Raw genomic sequence first — 19,489 nt, forward strand, 5'->3', positions numbered from 1 at the left:
CCAGATAACACGGCCCATAAGCAAGACTCAGGGGAGATACACTTTGGAACTTGGAAGTAAAGTCACTCTCTGAGTCCTGGAAAACACTAAGTCTTTAAAACTGAGGGAATTTAATTCAGAGAATTGGTTTATATAGCGGTTGGCAGAGATACAGCGAAACAGAGAAAAGTGAAGTAGCCTAGAGACATGCAATAGCAAGAAGCTACTGGAAGAACAGAAGAAGGACATCTTGTTACCAGAGACCAGGCCTAGGATCATCTGCTAGAAGTTGGAGCCCAGCAGGTGGGTGGAGACAGCCTGATACTAGGGATGAGGTGAGGTGGTGATAATCTGCCTATTTCCTTAATCTCTCTAATTTCCAGAAATGCATCCCTTAGATGTTGCCCAGCAATTCAGCCTGGAATCCAACCAGCGCAGGAGTCCAAGACACAAAGCCTTTATGGCATCATTCCCCACTGACATACTGAAAAGAGCAAGGGAAAGGTGAAAAACGGTTTTGATGGTAAAGCAGCCCCAATATTAGCACAGAGGGAAATCAGGGGGGAAAAACAAAAACATAGTTGACAAATCTAACCCCTTTGAGAAGAATCAACTCAGGGTGCCTACACAAAGATGGGTTACTAGAACTGCAACATTAAGGCCCAGGTATTTTCCACAAAAATTCCTTTAGAGCTGGTTTGTCCAAACTAGGCTCTAACCCTGAACCATACTCTATGTCTGATTATGTCTCTTAAAAACATTTAAATCTAGAATGACACTTTCTCTTGACTTCGTGAAGGAAAGAGGTCATTTGTCCTATAGAATATCCCACCTTCTGAATCAGTTTGCTGTCTTTTGCTTTACTTTAGCTTGATCCTCTTGCCTATCCCATAAACTTGATTAGATCCAGTTGAAACATTTTTGGTAAAAATAGGTAATAGTTGATGACGTCTATTTAACGTTGGCATCCTAGCCGGAAACATGTAATATGACTATCCCACCATTTATAATGCTAAGATTTACCACTGTTAGAATGATGAAAGCCTGATAATTTCATTGCACAGTTAACTTTTAAGACCAGGAAGTAATCTTTGTGGTACACCTAACCTTGTGAAAGCTAGTTTTTTCATTTGAAACATGAATAATAGAATTGTTCTTTTTTATTTATTTATTTATTTATTTATTTTTAAAGATTTTATTTATTTATTTGTCAGAGATAGAGCGCGAGCGAAAGCGAGCACAGGCAGAGTGGAAGGCAGAGTGGAAGGCAGAGTCAGAGGGAGAAGCAGGCTCCCCGTGGAGCAAGGAGCCTGATGTGGGACTCGATCCCAGGACGCTGGGATCATGACCTGAGCCACCCAGGCGTCCCGAATTGTTCTTTTTTTTAAGGTTTTTTTTTTTGTTGTTGTTTTTTAAGATTTTATTTTTAAGTAATCTCTACACCAGAGGTGGGGCTCAAACTCACATCCCGGAAATCGGGAGTTGTGTGCCCTACCTACTGAGCCAGCCAAGCACCGGAATTGTGAGTAATAGGATTGTTGAATAGAGGAAATAATGCATTCAAAGCACCTAGGACATAGTAAACATACAAATAAAGCAGCAATTATGATTATTTTGGTTGCAACCCCACCAGCAGAGAATATGAAGGAAGAATCAAAAACTCTTCCTTTCCATTCCCAACATTTATTTCTCTTTTCTGAGAGGATGGCCATTTTGGAGTCTCATAGACAGGCTGGACGTTTGGCCTTGTTACTAAACACGTCAGGTCTGTGGACAAGATAGTAGTAGTATCAATTGCCCTTTATGTAAATTAACTGCCAAATGCGGAGGGCTTAGTATGTTCAAACATTGCACTATATACTTTACAAACATTTTCGCATTTAATTCTTTCTTACACCTCACAAGCAAGAATTTTTAATCCCTATTTTCCAGATGAGGAAATTGAGGCTCAGAAAGATTAAATAGCTTGCTCAGGCAGCACGACTTGGACGCAGGAGATGGCACCTGAAATTGGGAATCCTACCATCTCCTAGGGTTGAGACTCAGAAAAGCGTAAAACCGATTGCACCTGGCTTTAAGAACCCTATTATTCTCAGTTGTCACCTTCTCAGCAAGCTTTCTCTCTCTTAAAGTTGAACTCCTCTCTTCCCTGCTTCACTCCCTCATCTCTACGCCCCCGGCACTTGACTCCACCTGACTACATATTAACTTGATTGTTATTCCCAACCCCTACTGCCTACTCCATGAGGGTAGGGATCTTTGTTTTGTTCACTGCTGACCTCTCGGCATTTCTAACAGTGCCTGGCACACACAAAGAAATGCTTATAAAGTTGTCGAAAAAACGACTAACACGCTGCCGGAAGCCTCAAGGATGGAGATTTCAGGGGCGGGGATTGAACCTTGCCGGGGTCCTTCGTACATCCCTCACCCCCACCCCGCCTTCCGCCTAGCTATAGGCCAGGAGAGAGGGAGAAAAGCCCCGCCCTTCGTTCGGCCGCCGCCGCGGCTAAGGCCGTCGCAGCGCAGCGCAGCAAGCGGATTGGATGACTGGGTAGGGTTTCTGGAGTCGCGTTTGACTCATACCGTTCCGCGGCGTCGGCGCTTACTGTGTGCGTCATTTCCGGGCGGCGCGGGTCGGAGTGGGCAACGGCCTGCAGAGCAACATGCCTAAGTGAGTGGGGCCCCGAATCTGTGGATGTTCTCGGTCATGGTCGCTAACTGTGTCCGAGTGGGGTGGTGCAGAGAGGGTTCTAGCTCTTGAGATTTTCCGGGAAGGGGGAGGATGTGGGGAAGGGAGCCTGGGAGTTGCAGATACTGCCCTCTTGCAGTGTCGGTAGGTCGACTCGGCCCAAGGCAACAAAAAAGCCTAGTTTCTGTCAGATTGCTTTATCTAATGTCTTGGAAACATGAATAGGTCTTTTTATAATTTGCCTTCATTGAACAGCACTCCGGTGGATGGGCATCTGTTAACTGGTGGTCGTCTTCTCTTTTTCTCTGTTTTCCACCTCTTTCCAGGTTTTATTGTGACTACTGCGACACGTACCTCACCCATGACTCTGTAAGTAGTGTCTCTTCTCAGTTTCAGAACACTTTGTGCTTAACAAATTAGATTTTTTTTTTTTTTTAGGTGTAAATTTGGGCTTTTCATCCTGTTAAGGTTTAAGTGTTCCTGCCTGGAGAAAATAATCTGGATTTTGTTTCCTCCATTTTTCCTGTAACTGTTTTCATAATTCGTAGTTATTGATCTTCCAGCAATTACTGTTTTCAGTTGAGAACCAAATAATAATGCTTTAGCAAAATAGAAAGTGAAAAAAAAATTTTATGGCACAAAAAGTTTCCAGGGACGTGTTCTAAAGTTTAAATACTTGATTGGGACAAGGCACTCAGACGTTTTTTTGACTAAACTGGAAAGAAATGCCTAAATTTGAAACTGAGTACTGTGCTTTGATTTGATTAAAAACTGTCAAATAACAACCAAGATTGAGCATTTACTATGTGTCCAGATGCTTTACATGTATCATTTTGTTTAATGTTCATATTAAGCCTAAGAGGTTAGTATTATCTCCATCTTGCAGAAGAGGAAACTGAGGCAGAGTATGGTTAAATGATTGTCTAGGTGTTACTAAATCAGTTGTACAGAGCTGGAAGGTTAGCCTAAGCAGTCTAACTCCAGGGCTTCTCTGCCAGCAGCTCTCAGACTTTTTTTTGTCTCCTGATCTCTTGCCACTCTTAAAAATTACTGGGTCATTTAAAAAAATGAGTAACGCCAGTTATATTGGTTTAATTAGTAATATTTGCTGTGTATTTGAAATTAAAACTTAAAATTTAAAAAATACTGATTCATTTGAACATAACAGTTTTTTAACAAAGTTTTTACTTGTTATACAAATAACATTTTAAAAGTGAAAAATAGCTATTTTCAAAAAGGAAAAAAGTATTGTGAAGAATGGTATTGCTTTAACCTTTCTGTAAGCCTTTGTAATATCTGACTTATTGGAAGACAGGTGGATTCTTCTGCATTCAGTTTGTTGCACTATGTTTTGGTTGAATCCCAACCTCATATAGATGAGTTGAAAAAAGTAGGGTACTTTACCAGCCTTTTTAGATAATTGTGGATATTCTTTAATACTTTATATTACTGCATCCAAACTAGTTGCAGTGTGGAATCTGAAACTGTTTCAAACTTTTCATACTCTGTTACATCAAAATTCACGGATCTGGGGGTGCATACGTAGCTCAATCATTTAAGCATCTGACTCTTGATTTCAGCTCAGGTCATGATCTCAGGATTATAAGATTGAACCCTTCCATTCTCTCTCTACCTCTGCCCTTCCCTGTTTCCACCCCTCAGCCCCCGGCAATTTCAGTGATCTGCTTTGCACTTTGAGTGAATCTTTTACCAGACGAGATTTTGTAATGTGCTTTGGTCATTTGGAAAATGAATATTGGAATATTGGTTCACTCAGTCATACAGGTGTTCCATGTGTTGACACATTTGATTATGTAATATAAAAATTCATATTAATGTCACAATCTAATCAGAAGGGGACTTTAAGTATTGGGAAGCTGACAAGCTCATGGTAGTAGATAAGGTTTTCTAAAATTCTGAGTTTTGTTCAAAAGCTCAGATTTTATCCTTGGCAATAAATACTACCAATTGCTTCCTTTGAAGTGACAGGCTCACTTCACTTATTTCTGAGAAGTCTGAATCTCCTGTTTGTTTCTCAGTCTGTCAAGTAAAAATGATGTTACATCAAAGAGGTAGCCGGTAGAACTTACAACTTGAACTATTTGCAGTCCTGCTTTTCTTTGAAATAGCATCATATTTTGGCATGCGGCTGAAGTACTTTGTACATCCCATTTTGTACCCAGAATTTTAAAAAGACGTGGGGACTCCTGGGTGGCTCAGTGGGTTAAGGCCTCTGCCTTCAGCTCAGGTCATGATCCCAGAGTCCTGGGAACGAGCACCTCATTGGGCTCTCTGCTCAGCAGGGATCCTGCTTCCTTCTCTCTCTGCCTGCCTCTCTGCCTACTTGTGATCTCTGTCTGTCTAAATAAATAAATAAAATCTTTAAAAAAATAAAAATAAAAAGACATGAACTTAAGAGTTGAGGTTTAATAGAATTAAAAATTTTGCTGCTTCATCAAGGACAGTTTCAGTGAAACTGCCCACCCGCCCCCATGAGTGCAGTGTTGAAAAATACAACGACCCCTAATACATTGGGTTGCCATTGCCTTCATTCATTCTAAAGTGCCAGAAGTTTGATATCATCTGTGCAAATGACAATACAGTGGAAAAGGAAAGTATGTCTTAACATCATTATGGAACTCCTTTGACCTTGCGGACCCCCTGAAGTTGGGTCTGAGACACCCTTAGCTGCCTGTGAGCCACACCTTGAAAACTATATCTCTGTATTTGGCTGCCTCTGCAGAAATGTCATTAAACCGGAGCTCCTGATCATCTTGGCTTCTTGAATAGTAGCTGCAGGAACCCTAGCCAGATGTTCAGTATTAATTTGTGGAACATGTAAGTAGGATGACTCCTCTTGAAGGAATAATAGATTTGAATATTATCATAGATTGTCCTGAATGGGACTCCTCCAATAAGTTGGTATCACAGTAATTTGCCTATAGAGTCCCAGTTTTTATTTTGTTTTGTTTTGTTTTTTTTGATCCTAGCCCCTTTGACCCCTTATCATAATTTTCTAAAATTGTTAGTGAGTAGGTAATGCTTTTTAACCATTTTATAGCTTATCTTGCTAATGCCAACATTCAGAGAATAAAAGGATCCCTTTATAACAAATGTCTGTTTCTGAGAAATGTCAGGAACCCCTATAGAAAAATTCCATAGTGATTGAAGCAGTTCCCTGTGGTGGACTTTGAAATGCAATAAACATTCAGCACTGCAGCTTTTGAGTTTTTGCTGATTTTTAGGCATGATTTTGTTATAAGGCTCATGGCCTTGTTGTGTTATGTAATCGGTCACTGGAGAGTCAGGGAACAAACAGTGTTTTGAAATATAGACCATGAAAAGACAGTCTGTGGTTATGTGATACTTGGTCCTGTCTGCTGCTACTGAAGCCGTCCTGTGAAGAGAGGTTCTGTTGGTAGGAGGTAATTAGACAGCCATGAGAAGCATCTTGAGTAAGGTCTGGACTCTAGGCCTTGGTTTGCTACTTACCAACTATGTGTTTTAAGACAAGTCTTTAAGCATAAATTAAAGATAATAGGCTTGTGATTTTTAAAATCAATTTTATTGAATTTTATATATATACATATATATATTTTAAAAAGATTTTTGTGTTTATTTGACAGAGAGAGAGATCACAGGTAGGCAGAGCAGCACACAGAGAGAGGGGGAAGCAGGCTCCTTGCTGAGCAGAGATCCCTGATGCGGGCTCGATCCCAGGACCCTGAGATCGTGAGCTGAGCCAAAGGTAGAGGCTTAACCCACATAGCCACCCAGGCGCCCCAATTTTATTGAATTGTATTTCGATTAAATGCAGACCTTTTAAGTATGGTCTGATAATTTGGCAAATAATTTCCATTTGGTGTATACATGAGATACAGAACATTTCCATCACCCCAGAAAGTTCCCTTGTGTTTTTTTACCTTCTGTCCCCTGCACCCTTAGCCCCAGCTGATCTGGTTTTTATTATGAAAGATCAATATTAACTGGTTTTAAAACTTCATATGAATGGAATCTTAGGGTATATACTCTGTGTATCTCACTTCTTTTGCTGAGTGTATTGTGGGTTTTTTTTTTAAGATTTTTTTTTTTTAAAGATTTTATTTATTTATTTGACAGAGAAATCACAAGTAGACAGAGAGGCAGGCAGAGAGAGAGAGAGGGAAGCAGGCTCCCTGCTGAGCAGAGAGCCCTATGCGGGGCTCGATCCCAGGACCCTGAGATCATGACCTGAGCCGAAGGCAGTGGCTTAACCCACTGAGCCACCCAGGCACCCCATTTTTAAGATTTATTTGAGAGAGAGAGCGGTGGTGGGAGGGGCAGAGGGACCAGCATACTCTCTGCTGAGCTGGGAGCCGGATGCGGGGCTCAATCCCAGGGCCCCGGGACCATACCTCAACTGAAGGCAGATATGTAGCTGACCAGGCCACTCAGGTGCCTTGAGCATCCTTTTGAGATTCATCCACCATTGTGTGAATTAGTGGTGGGTTCTTTCTGGTTAATATTCCATTGTACCACGCACATGTGATTATTAGGATGATTGAGACACCGCTTATAAAGTACATAGCATGGTGTTTGGCATGTAGTGTTAAATAAATGTTAACTTAAACAAATGGTTAAATGTGTGGAGTTTCTCTTATGTCAGTTTTACCTCAGAAAAGCTGTTAAAAAAACCAAAGGATTAGTGAGCTAGAGACAAAAGTCTATATGTGATTCATAGTCTATATTCTAGACCCAAAGTCATTTAAAAGAAGATATTCTTATAAACAGTATACTTTAAATATATGTAAGCTGTATTATTTTGCTATAGAATAATCTAAGAAAGGGCATTAAAATGGCATTGTGTTCTAGATCAGGAGTTTGCAAACTTTCCCTTCAGTGCCAGACTGTAATTATTTTAGGTTTGTGGACCATATAGTCTTTTTCTGCAATGACTCCTAGAGTAAGGACAGGACATAGATAATACCTGAACAAATGAATGTGGCTGTGTTCTACTCCGTTGTTTTACAAAATCAGGTGACTGGCCCATGGGTCATAGTTTGCTGACCTCTGGTCAGTGGATAAATATATAAATTTATTTATAAATGACCACAGTGCGTTGTTGGATAATGTTTGTAAATCATGCTTCAGCACCCAGCTAAAGCTGCTAAAGGTAGCCAGGCTACCTATATATAAAGAAGGGCTTTATAAAATTTCTGATCTGGAGAACTTGTTTCTGTGACCAATATGACCTTTTTTGTCTTATAGCCATCTGTGAGAAAGACACATTGCAGTGGTAGAAAACACAAAGAGAATGTGAAAGACTACTATCAGAAATGGATGGAAGAACAGGCTCAGAGCCTGATCGACAAAACAAGTATGTTTCAGTCTCTTGTTCTGTTGTGGGAGAATGGTCCCATTCTTTCTCATCCCTGTCTCTCTGTTGTTTTCCACAGAAGAAGCTCATTCTGAGTGATAAATAGGAGCATTCTGATGTGTTTAACGAAAGAATTAGAAGATCGTTGGTTTCCCAGGGAATATAAGAACACATCAATAGTAATTATTGAGGCTAGAGCAATCAGATGTTGATTAGATTGGGAAGTGGGGCAGAGAAGAATGAGTTGCCTAGTATTTCTTTATTGACATGGACCAGGTATTGTAGCAAACTTAGGTGAAACCTCCTTTGTAGTGATCATAAGTTTATTTTATTTTTTAAAGATTTTATTTATTTGAGAGAAAGCACTAGTGCACAAGCAGGGGGAGGGGCAGAGGCAGAGTGAGAACACAGGCTCCCCACTGAGTAGGGAGTCTAATTGTGGGGCTTCCCAGGACCCTGGGATCATGACCTGAGGTGAAGGCAGATGCTTAACCAACTGAGCCACCCAGGCACCCCGATCATAGTTTTTATAACTATTTTCCTTTTATAATAGGAAAATGTGGAGGTGGATTTATAGTTACTTTCAAAGAGTTTGAGAGACTTTGAGTTTCTTATTCCTGTAGTCCTGACAAAGATACTCGGTTAAGACGGAAGTAATGGATGTGACAAAGTAACCTGAGTATGTTTCAGACCTCTGTTGAAACATGCTCTTTTTGTTTTGTTTTGTTTTCTGTAGGCTCCCAACGCAGGGCTTGAACTCATGATCCTGAGATCAAGACCTGAGCTGAGATCAAGAGTCAGATGCCTAACCACCTGAGCTACCCAGGCCCCCCTCTTTTTGTTTAATTTGGGAAATATTTGTGTGGCTAGTTGAGTTCAAGACACTGATAGAAGATGTAGCATTTCTATGTTAGATCATGCTGGTGTATTTTAGACATGGCCTTTTTCATTTATTCAGAGCTGGCGGGCAAATGTGGGCTTTGATTGTGTTGCAATTTTAAGAAAACAAAGCTTATGTAAAATACCAAAAAAGGAGGAAGACGGGTTAATGAAAGAACCTTCTATGGCTGACCCCCACCTCTGATTTCCATCACCTCGTTGCAACAGTGTTGTTTTGTTTATAACAGGTTCTCAGACTTAGTGCTCTTGGCCTTTGGGACTGGATGATTCTTTGTTGTGGAGCTGTCCTGTGCATTGTAGGCTGTTCAGTGGCAGTCCTGGCATCTACCCACCAGATGCCAATAATATTTCCCAGTGATGACAACCAAAAATGTCCCCAAGCATTGCCCAGTGTCCCCAAGAGGGTCAAAATTGCCTTTAGTTGAGAGCCACCGAATACCTTCCATCTTCTCCCGTTCTCCATCCTGAATTATTAAAGAGCAAATCTTGGACATTGTCCTGTTTCATTTGAAAAAATACGTTGTATCAGGCACCTGGGTGGCTCAGTTGGTTAAGTGTCTGCCTTTGGCTCAGGTCATGGTCCTGGGGTCCTAGGATCAAGCCCCACATCAGTCTCCCTGCACAGTGGGAAGCCTGCTTTTCTCTCTCCCTCTGCTGCTCTCCCTGCTTTGCTATCTGTGTCAAGTAAATAAAATCTTTGGAAAAAAGAAATATATATTATGATGTAATCATTTTTTTTCTATTTGAAAAGATGTTAGAAATTTCTTGGCATTAAAGTTTAGAGCCGTATTCATTTAGTTATTTTGTGGATGCAGCAGCAGAATTTAGGATGAGTAAATGTTTTTGATGGAAGACTTGGAGGAGAGAAGGCAAGCCCTTGGGGACACACCATGTGATGTTGATGTCCATGATTATGTTGGCTTTGAGTCCACTGTTGAGCTGATGGCTTAGCTACTTCCTCTTCAGTCTTTACAAGTTGTCCTTTTGCTTGGGTTGTGGGAGATGTCCTTTTGATTGGAAAAGCCCTTGTTGGGATATGATCTCCTATAGAGCACAGGCTCTATTCAGAGGCATATGAGTAGCTAGCTGTGCATAAATCTCCACTTCTAAAAGTCATCTTTTTGGATCTGGTCTTTAGGAGTTAGCAGTGATTTACTTGCGTAATTTGACCTACATTGCGCTGGTTGGGATGGAATGGGGATAGGTGGGGTATCCTTAGGCTGCAGATTGCAGTGACTTGGAAAATACTTACATTTAAGAAATAATTTTTATGAGTATACTTTTTATTTTTATTTTTAAATTTTATCTATAGATTTACTTAATTTTAGTTCTAGTATAGTTAACTATGAGTATGTATCTTAGTGTTTATGTGTGACTTCTTTGTAAAGCCACTTATTAATTATCTTTAATTTCTTTTGTCTTCATTTGTGCCTCATATTCATTTGTGCCCTGAAAGAAAAAAGTTGTTGTATTGGACATTTTTTAAAGATTATAATCTTCTTCGGGGCAGACTCTTGCTTTGAAATCTTTATTTCTCTTTCGTGTCTCTTAGCTTAGTACATTAATTTCAAAACTACTAAACCAAAATGATGTGAGGTTTTACAAAAAGTCTGGTCTTTGGGCAGGTATCACACATTTCCAGACAAAACTATGAATGGTTCAAATTGTAAACAGCATCTACAGATTAAAGAAGTCTGCATCTCTTTGGTAAGACATTGGTAATGGGAGGTCTTCATTCCATTCTCCCATAGATCAGCCACAGAAATGCTGACTAAATAAAAATAGGTTAAAAAACCGAAATCAGTAAACAAATTAATTGTAATGTTTGCTGGTAAATACCTACGGTTGATTTAAAACTTCTAGAGGCTGTGATGTAATAATCTTAAATGAAGTAAAGTGAAATAATTGGGACTGTTAATGATTTAAAAGAAAATGGTTATTTTGGTAAGTGAGTTGTTGAGTTCTTATTCACTGTGTGTTGTTTTTTCCTTACTCTGTTCAAAGCCGCTGCATTTCAACAAGGAAAGATACCTCCTACTCCATTCTCTGCTCCTCCTCCTGCAGGGGCAATGATCCCACCTCCCCCCAGTCTCCGTAAGTTTATGAAGTTTTCTTCTTAACAGCCATAACTTCAGGGCAAGCAGATAATCTGTTGATTTTGTTAGATTACCTCACAGTTGACTTTTGAATGCTCATGTACTGAATATATAGATAGTAAATGAAAACAACTTCAGTGGTATCATTTCTAAAATATCTTCAGAGTTAGATAGTGTTGTTGCTTAGGATATTGTGTTTGTGACTTCCCAAGTGGGTCTGATACAAATTGAATGGAAAGGTCAGAATGTACCTGTGATTAGATGAGCTCATGTATGAAGCTCATTATTATTATTATATTAGGTAAGCTAAAATATTAATACATCGATGAGTACATTACATCATTTACTTCCGTGAACCCAACACTGGAGGATTAAAGTAGTAGATAAACTCTTCAGTCATTTTTCCTATTTTCTAACCCACCTAACACCAATATATGTACCTTGGGAAAGACAGAATCAGACATTTGAAAGTGGAAGGGATCAAAGGCCTCTCCTCTCTATGAAGGTTTTTTGTTTCTGAATGACAGAAGGAGAATGAGTAATTAGGCCGTAAGTTCCATGGCTCTCCTGAAAAGGCTCAGATTGAAATTGAATTCAGAAACCTAAACTTGGTCTTGTAAGTAACCCTGGATATAAACATGGGGAAGTAGGCTATTTATATAGTTGCACACTAATGCAGGTCAGCCACTAACGGCCCACCAAATCTTTCTTGGGCTTCCGCCATCCTGGGACCAATCAGGCCTCGGGTCACAGTGACTCTCAGGTTACTTCTCTGTCCTAGTCTGTATTTTGGCTGGCTGGCACCCAACTCCCATTATTTTAATAGTAGAATGATTTATAGTATGAATGTGCCATAACTAATCACACCATTTTCATATTGTTGGACATTTAAGTTGTTCCAGATTTTTGTAAATATACTGTCAAGAATATCTTTTTCAAGAATATACATCTTTATCTTCATAGTTCCAAAGAATCTTTTAAAGATTTTGATTTTTTAAAAAACGGACCTGGGATTAGGTGCTTGTGGCTTTAGTTTGACAGAAACTCTACAGAAAGCACAATATTTAAAAAAAAATAAATAAATAAACTTCTGGAATTTTTTTTAACTTGGGAGAACCTGACTTGATTTTATATTTCTGTCGAGGCAGTCTTGTTCTTGTTTTTTGGACATAAAGTTTCATGGAATAATTATGTTTGCTGCTCTGCTCTTATATAAAAGAAACCATAAGAAGTCTGTTGTTCCAGAACTTGGACTTAGACTATGATGCCCCACTGTTTCATAGAAGAGAAAATATTAATATGTAAGCATATCTTAACCTCTGCCCCCATTTGTTACTCCAGCGGGTCCTCCTCGCCCTGGTATGATGCCAGCGCCCCACATGGGGGGCCCTCCCATGATGCCCATGATGGGCCCTCCTCCTCCTGGGATGATGCCAGTGGGACCTGGTAAGTTTGAATCTCTTTCCTTTTAGGATGCTTCATTGTGTTTTAGTTCTCTGTTTCAATAGGATTCTTAGTTCACCGTTAAACATGTTATTGCAACAAATTATATTTGGCAAATCTGTAATGATAAAAAGAAATATTTGTTTTACCAGTGTAATTGGATGATACCCAAAGACCTTGTTCTACTAAAAACAGGATAAGGCTGCCTTTTTTTTTCTTCTTCTCCCTCCTGCCACTTACTTGCCTCCTCCTTACTTTTGGCCATTTATAATGGAGGGAAAAGTAGATGAGTTTGTTCGAAGGGGAGATAAAGGGGAGGGTAGGTAAATACTTCTGCTGCTACTTTTCTCTGTTTCAGTTTAAAGCAGAGCACAAGCAGGGGGAGTGGCAGGCAGAGGGAGAGAGAGAAGCAGACTCCCTGCCAAACAGGGAGTCCTCGAAGGCAGACGCTTAACAGATTGAGCCACCCAGGCACCCCCCCATAATGCATTCTTTACCAACTTTATTTTCATTTTCTTTCATGGTTAGAAACCTTGTGAGGCAGTCTAGTTCCAATCTTTTATGATCCCTTCGCCTACCAAATTCGTGAGCACTTTTTGGGGTGATTTACTTGAGGTTTTCTAAATACCTACTTAGTTTTCATGGAAACAGTACTTTTTTTTTTTTTTTTTTTAAGATTTTTTATTTATTTATTTATTTTTTTTTTTAAATTTTTTATTTTTTATAAACATATATTTTTATCCCCAGGGGTACAGGTCTGTGAATCACCAGGTTTACACACTTCACAGCACTCACCAAAGCACATACCCTCCCCAATGACCATAATCCCACCCCCTTCTCCCAAACCCCCTCCCCCCGGGGGGTTGAGAGAAAGCACAAGCAGGGGGAGTGGCAGGCAGAGGGAGAAGCAGAGGAGCCCCATGTGGGGCTCGATTCCAGGGCCTTGGGATTACGACTCAAGCCAAAGGCAGCTGTTTAACCACCTGAGGCACCCAGGTGCCCCAAACAGTTCTTTTTTTATATTCATTTTATTGATTTGCAAAACAAATTATGTAATTAGAGTAAATACAATGACCATAAGAAACCTCCAACTCAGCTGGTAAGACAAGGTACAAAAAGGTATTACAGTAGCTTCCTAGGCAGAAGCATTTAGTGTGCTTGCTGTGGGTATCATTTAGAGGGATATGAGGAGAGTCTAGATAAGATTTTCTGCCTTACTGGCTTCTGACCCAAAACAAAGTGACTTACATGGTTTCTTTTGCATTCTTAAATCAGGGTCACAAATTCAAATTCTTAGAGGGGTTAGGGATGTGGTGAACTGGTGAATGCATGAAACACCTAAAGAAGGCTTCTAGAACTCAGCTCCAGCCTGCTATTGACATTTGATAATTCAGGTTTGGTGTTGCCAGTTCTCCTGAGTATTTTATTGTTTTCAGCCAAGACAATAATACAATTATCTGAATTAAAATAATTTAACTAGTTGGGGGTGGGCAGGGTTAAGAACGGGTTGGGATAAGATAGAAGGTTGGCCAGGGATGAATAAATACTGAAGCTGGATGATGGGTACATGGATGTTCTTTATCCTCTTTTTTTTCTATTCTTGTGTATGTTTGAACATTTCCATAATAAAAAGTTTAAAAAAGAATCTAGACTTACTACTTACTAGTAATTAGACTCTTAGTTGCCACTCTTGGCAACTAATTACAGTTAAATGCACTGTGGAGACCAAAGTAAACAACTTTTCAGATGCCTCGTTTTCAGTCTTTGGTCCAGATGAATTTCCTCTAGGAAATGCTGAATATAGGTTATGTTAAGTTGGGGTTTTTAAATAAGATACTTAGAAGTTTAGTATTATTCTCTGTTCCTGTTGGAAATTGAAAAATTCTGTACCTGTTGTGTCTTTTCATATACTTGTGTTTTACTTCTTGTGAAAAGGCTGTATTTGGCTTTGAATATAGTTTTCTCTTGAACCATTTATCTCAAGCCGTTAATCAAAATGGTTTAATAAGTAATTATGTCAATTTTTATATATAAAAAGAAGACCTGAAAATTATGAGGCATAATAATAAAATGAATACCCGTGAACCCACCACTCAGCTGAGGAGGTAGATTATTCTCAATTTTGTGAAGCTGCCTATAATCTTCCTCCTCAACCCCCACCTTCATTTGCCCTCCCTGCCCTGGCTCATTCACTTGGCTGGTATATTGATGGGACACTGCAAAAAATTCCTTAACAGTTTCTAACATGCATTAGAAAAATCAGATTTTCGTGTGTGCACTAATTGTTGTAAATCACATTATTGCCTATTTTTCTTGACTTGAGCTAAGTATGGTTACTAACAGGTTCTCAGCATGGGCCTCCTGCTCACCTTTCCTACAACTCCGAACAAACGCTTAGTGGTAAGATTGTCCTCTGTGCCTGTGTACATTCATGAAATAGCTCCTGGTTATATGGTGGGTAGAACTGATTAAAAATGCTGACTGAGTAACTTGTAATTTAGTTGTGAATTTCCCTGAGTTAGAAAAGGTCAATTTAGGGAACTAGTGTCCCTGGTGGTTTCTGGAAAGCAGTCTATTAATAGTTTCCCCCTTACTATCATTAGATCATGATTCCCATACGGTTCTTGTGTTGACCTTCGTTCTTTGTTTGAGAATGTCTACTTTACAGATGTGATGAATTTGTTGCATTTCTTCTGTCAAGTATGTCTTTCTTCCAGCATTTTGCAGGGGGGGGCTACTTTTTTGTCTTTAATTGAAGTCCCATCAAGCTCGCTCATAAATAGTATTTTCTGACTCTCTTTTTTCCTTTTCTTTCTTTTGTCCTGCAGCTCCTGGAATGAGGCCACCTATGGGAGGCCACATGCCAATGATGCCTGGGCCCCCAATGATGAGACCTCCTGCCCGTCCCATGATGGTGCCCACTCGGCCAGGAATGACTCGACCGGACAGATAAGGAGAGACAGGAACCTCTTTATATTCATTTTATATTACTTGTTCTACTTCACCAGGAGATCATGGTGCTGTGACTCTGGGTGTTTTTTCACAGCAGGACAAGGAAGATTTGCTTGCCCTTCCTATCAAAGAGAGAATAGTTTTTGCAGGGGAGTAGTGGGACAAAAAAAAAAGTAATTTTCATTTGTATTGTGAAATGTGAAAATAAAATTGTCAGCTGTTTTAGTTAAAAACCTGTTCCCTTTTTTCTCCCCTCGTAGTCCTTGTGCATTATAAAAGAGATGAAGTCTTCTGGTTGTGTTTCTCTAGCTCGTTCTCTCTGCAGGATGCCTTCTGCATTACATTCTTTTTCCTCAGCTATAGTGAGTCCCTTTGGACACCCTGCTTTTATTTAGAAAAGTTCTTTTGTGCAAGACCTGGTAAACCTAACACTTGTAGATTTAAAGTATCAACTTTTTGTTGATTAAAACAATAAATAGAGGACGCCTGGGTGCCTCAGTTGGTTAAGTGGCTGCCTTCGGCTCAGGTCATGATCTCAGTGTCCTGGGATCGAGTCCCACATCAGGCTCCTTGCTCAACAGGGAGCCTGCTTCTCTCTCTGCCTCTGCCTACCACTCTGCCTGCCACTCTGTCTGCCTGTGCTCACTCTCTCTCTCTCTGACAAATAAATAAATAAAATCTTTTTAAAACAAAAAACAATAAACAGCACAATCGGTTACTTTTTCATATGAACAGCATTTGGTGTAGTAAGTGGAAAATTTTAAATCATTTATGCTGAAGTAAGGAAAAGACTTTCCAGGCTCTGTATGTCAGCTAAGGATGGCAAGCATTGCCTTAACTTCAGCTTCTCCTTTGTCTTAGTTCCTCTTTTTCTTGGGCTTCAATAATCAGAAAGCTTTCTAATAGTAACAGTAAGATTAGGCAGATTTCCATGATACAGAAGTTGTCTTCAGAATGTCATTTGTTATATCATTGGGCTATAATAGTGGGATATTTTCAGAGAAGCATGTAGAAAGTAAGCCCCTCGCACTGTTTATATTCTGCTCAGTGTATAGCCCAGGCTATTTCACCTTGCAGATGGGAGTGAAAATTGTTAGAATCTTCGAGAAGGCCAATTCAGCAATATCTGTCAGAATTACAGTACCTTTGATTTAACATTTCCATGTCCCAGAATTCATCAGACAGATAGATTTGCACATGTACAAGATGATGTCTGTACAAGACTATGCATTGCAGCAAAAGACAAGGAATAACATAAGATGTCCAATGAAGGGGGACTGATTTATCAAGTACGATACATCCACAAAATGGCATATGCCAGGCAGGTGAAAAAATAAAGAAGCTCTTTGTACTGATGGGGAAAATCTCCAAAACACACATTGTACTGAACCTTGATTTGTTCAAAAGGTATTGTTTGCCACTGTCATTATTTAGAGGAAAGATCTATATGTTCCTGTGTATGCATAAAGGATCTCTAGAAGGACAGATAAGCAACTGGTAATACTGGTTGCTTGTAAAGAGTAAATGGGACAGGGGTAAATGAGAAAGGCTTATCACCTTTTTGTATCTTTTGGATTTTGAATCATTACTTATAAAACAAAACTGTCTTTGCTATCTGACATTATTGTTACAGTGATGTTATGGCAGAGGGTGCCCTAAACCAGCAGTTAAGACCTACCTGGCTAATGATTAGAATCATGGGGGATCTTTTTAAAAATAAAGACTCCAGATTTTGATTGAATATATCTGGGGTGAGTCTTAGGAAATTGGTATTTTGGGGAAGCCCCCTGGTAAGTTTTGCTTATTAGTGGGTTTGGTAATCTCTTGGGATCTCTTCTACTCTGAAATGTAATACTGGATGTATGTGTGTGTCTATAATTTTTTTTATAGATTTGCTGCTAGAAATTTATATGGCAAAAGGTGGGTAGCTTTTTTCCCTAGAAACTTGAAGAAAAGCTAATTTAGGCAAATAAACAACCTTATCTAGGTAAACAAGAGACTAGAAATAGAGATCCTGAAAGATGATTTTATGCTCTGCCTCTGTAAAAGCTGAGTTGACGTCCTTATCTGAGTCTTTGCTAGGACTTCTTATTGCCTTTTAGTTTCTCATTGTTACATGTTTTAAAGAGGACTTACCAGAAATTGATAATTTATATATCTGACTTTTAGGACTCAGACTTGTTATTAAAATCTTCACAGACTTAAAGTGGGGGAAACCTTGCCAACTGAGTTTACATGTGACTAGCAAGTTTCTGGTTCACATGGCTCCGTCAGGCTCAAGCTGCAGAGGGTGTCTTTTGTATATACACAGAAAGCTCACAGATAGCTATTTTGTTTTTTTTGTTGTTGTTGTTTTGTTTTGTTTTAAAGATTTTATTTATTTGAGAGAGAGAGAGACATAGTGAGAGAGCATGAGAGGAGAGGTCAGAGGGAGAAGCAGACTTCCCATTGAGCTGGGAGTCTGATGTGGGACTTCGATCTGAGGACTCCGGGATCATGACCTGAGCTGAAGGCAGAGGCTTAACCAACTGAGCCACCCAGGGACCCACTATTTTGCCTCAGGTACTTAGGAATAACCCAGGTCTTCCTAAAAGGAAGCTTTTTCCAAAGTATGTTTTTAAGGTTGACCGTTCATTCCAGAGACATTTCTATTTTTTTTTCTTTAAAGATTTTGTTTTTGGGGTGTCTGGATGGTTCCGTCAGTTAAATGTCTGCCTTCACCTCAGGGCATGATCCTGGGGTCCTGGGTTTGAGCCCCACATAGGGGTTTTCTGCCCAGCAGGGAGCCTGCTTCTCCTTCTGCCTTGGCCCCTTCCCCTGGCTTGTTCTCGCTCTCTTTCTCTCGATCTCAAATAAATAAAAAATAAATAAGGATTTTGTTTTTAAGTAATATCCACACCCACTATGGGGCTCAAATTGACAACCCCAAGATTAAGAGTCCCATGCTCCACTGAGTAGCCAGGCTCCCAGAAACATTTTTCTTTGAAGAAAGTATTTTACATAGTTTTAGAACAAGAAGACAATGATTTAAAAGTTGAGCACACTTCACAATGAACATAGTAGGAATAAATAGTTCGAATAAGGTTCTGTCTTACTACTAAGTCAAATTGTTTACAATTAATTATTATAAGACCTTCCTTTCTAAGAGGCTGCGAAGAATACAGACTTACTGCTCTTAATCTGTGTCTTTAAACATCTGGTTTTAGGGATGCCTGGGTGGCTCAGTTGGTTAAGCAGCTACCTTCAGCTCAGGTCATGATCCCAGCGTCCTGGGATCGAGTCCCACATTGGACTCCTTGCTTGGCAGGGAGCCTGCTTCTCCCTCTGCCTCTGCCTGCCACTCTGTCTGCCTGTGCTCACTCTCGCTCCTCTCTCTCTGACCAAAAAAAAAAAAAAATAAAAATCTGGTTTTAATTGTAAAATGGCAACTGTCATGTGAGAAATTGTATAGTACAAACACAAGAATGCTCCTAGATCTCAAGAATCGAAGTTCGTGTAGATGTGGGCTAACGTACTTGCTTCCTTTTCTGTGGGCAGATCCAGAGTCAGTGGGAGTGCAGCTGAAGTCCAAGCTAACGTCATTTCCACTGCCTCGGCTTTACTGGTCTGTCAAGATGCCAGTCCCCTTGATTCCCAGCTGCACGAGAAATGGGATCCTTGCATAGAACCACAGGCTAATTTGGTCATCCTGTATGGAAAAAGTCCAGTGGTGATTAAGTGTTTGTCCCAATTAAATAGCTTCAGTCAGATGGTATCTTTTAGGCTCCTAGATATATTTAGTGAACAAAAGAAAGAAGCCTGGCCTGCCTTAGATTTTTCTGATAGAAGTGTCCTGAATAAATGTTAGCTAATTGGGGTCATTTCTTTCCCTCCCAATTGAAAGCTTAAGGGTTAGATTTTCTGGCATAGAATCAATACAGCATCTGAAATAGTTCATCAGGCAGGTGCTGGAGTAAGATAATGTTATTATCTTATCCTTACTCTTCAGGCTTTGGTGGGGGTTGGTGTGGATTTCTGACCTAATGAAAAGTTGGCAAATGCTGTACAAAGAACATTTATGTACCTTTGACCACA

At 39.8% G+C, this 19,489-nt stretch overlaps 1 protein-coding gene across 1 annotated transcript; it reads left to right on the plus strand.

Annotated features, from left to right (window-relative positions):
* Positions 1-2,557: 2,557 nt before the first annotated feature.
* On the plus strand, positions 2,558-15,648 carry SNRPC (small nuclear ribonucleoprotein polypeptide C). Its single transcript, XM_059400065.1, has 6 exons — positions 2,558-2,650; positions 2,995-3,037; positions 7,916-8,024; positions 10,929-11,018; positions 12,362-12,466; positions 15,292-15,648. Exons 1-6 carry the CDS (start codon positions 2,643-2,645, stop codon positions 15,414-15,416), a joined length of 480 nt encoding a protein of 159 aa, XP_059256048.1. The 5' UTR covers positions 2,558-2,642; the 3' UTR covers positions 15,417-15,648.
* The last annotated feature ends 3,841 nt before the right edge of the window (positions 15,649-19,489 follow it).

Source organism: Mustela nigripes, chromosome 5 (genome assembly GCF_022355385.1).
Source record: "Mustela nigripes isolate SB6536 chromosome 5, MUSNIG.SB6536, whole genome shotgun sequence".
NCBI classification, from domain to species: domain Eukaryota; kingdom Metazoa; phylum Chordata; class Mammalia; order Carnivora; family Mustelidae; genus Mustela; species Mustela nigripes.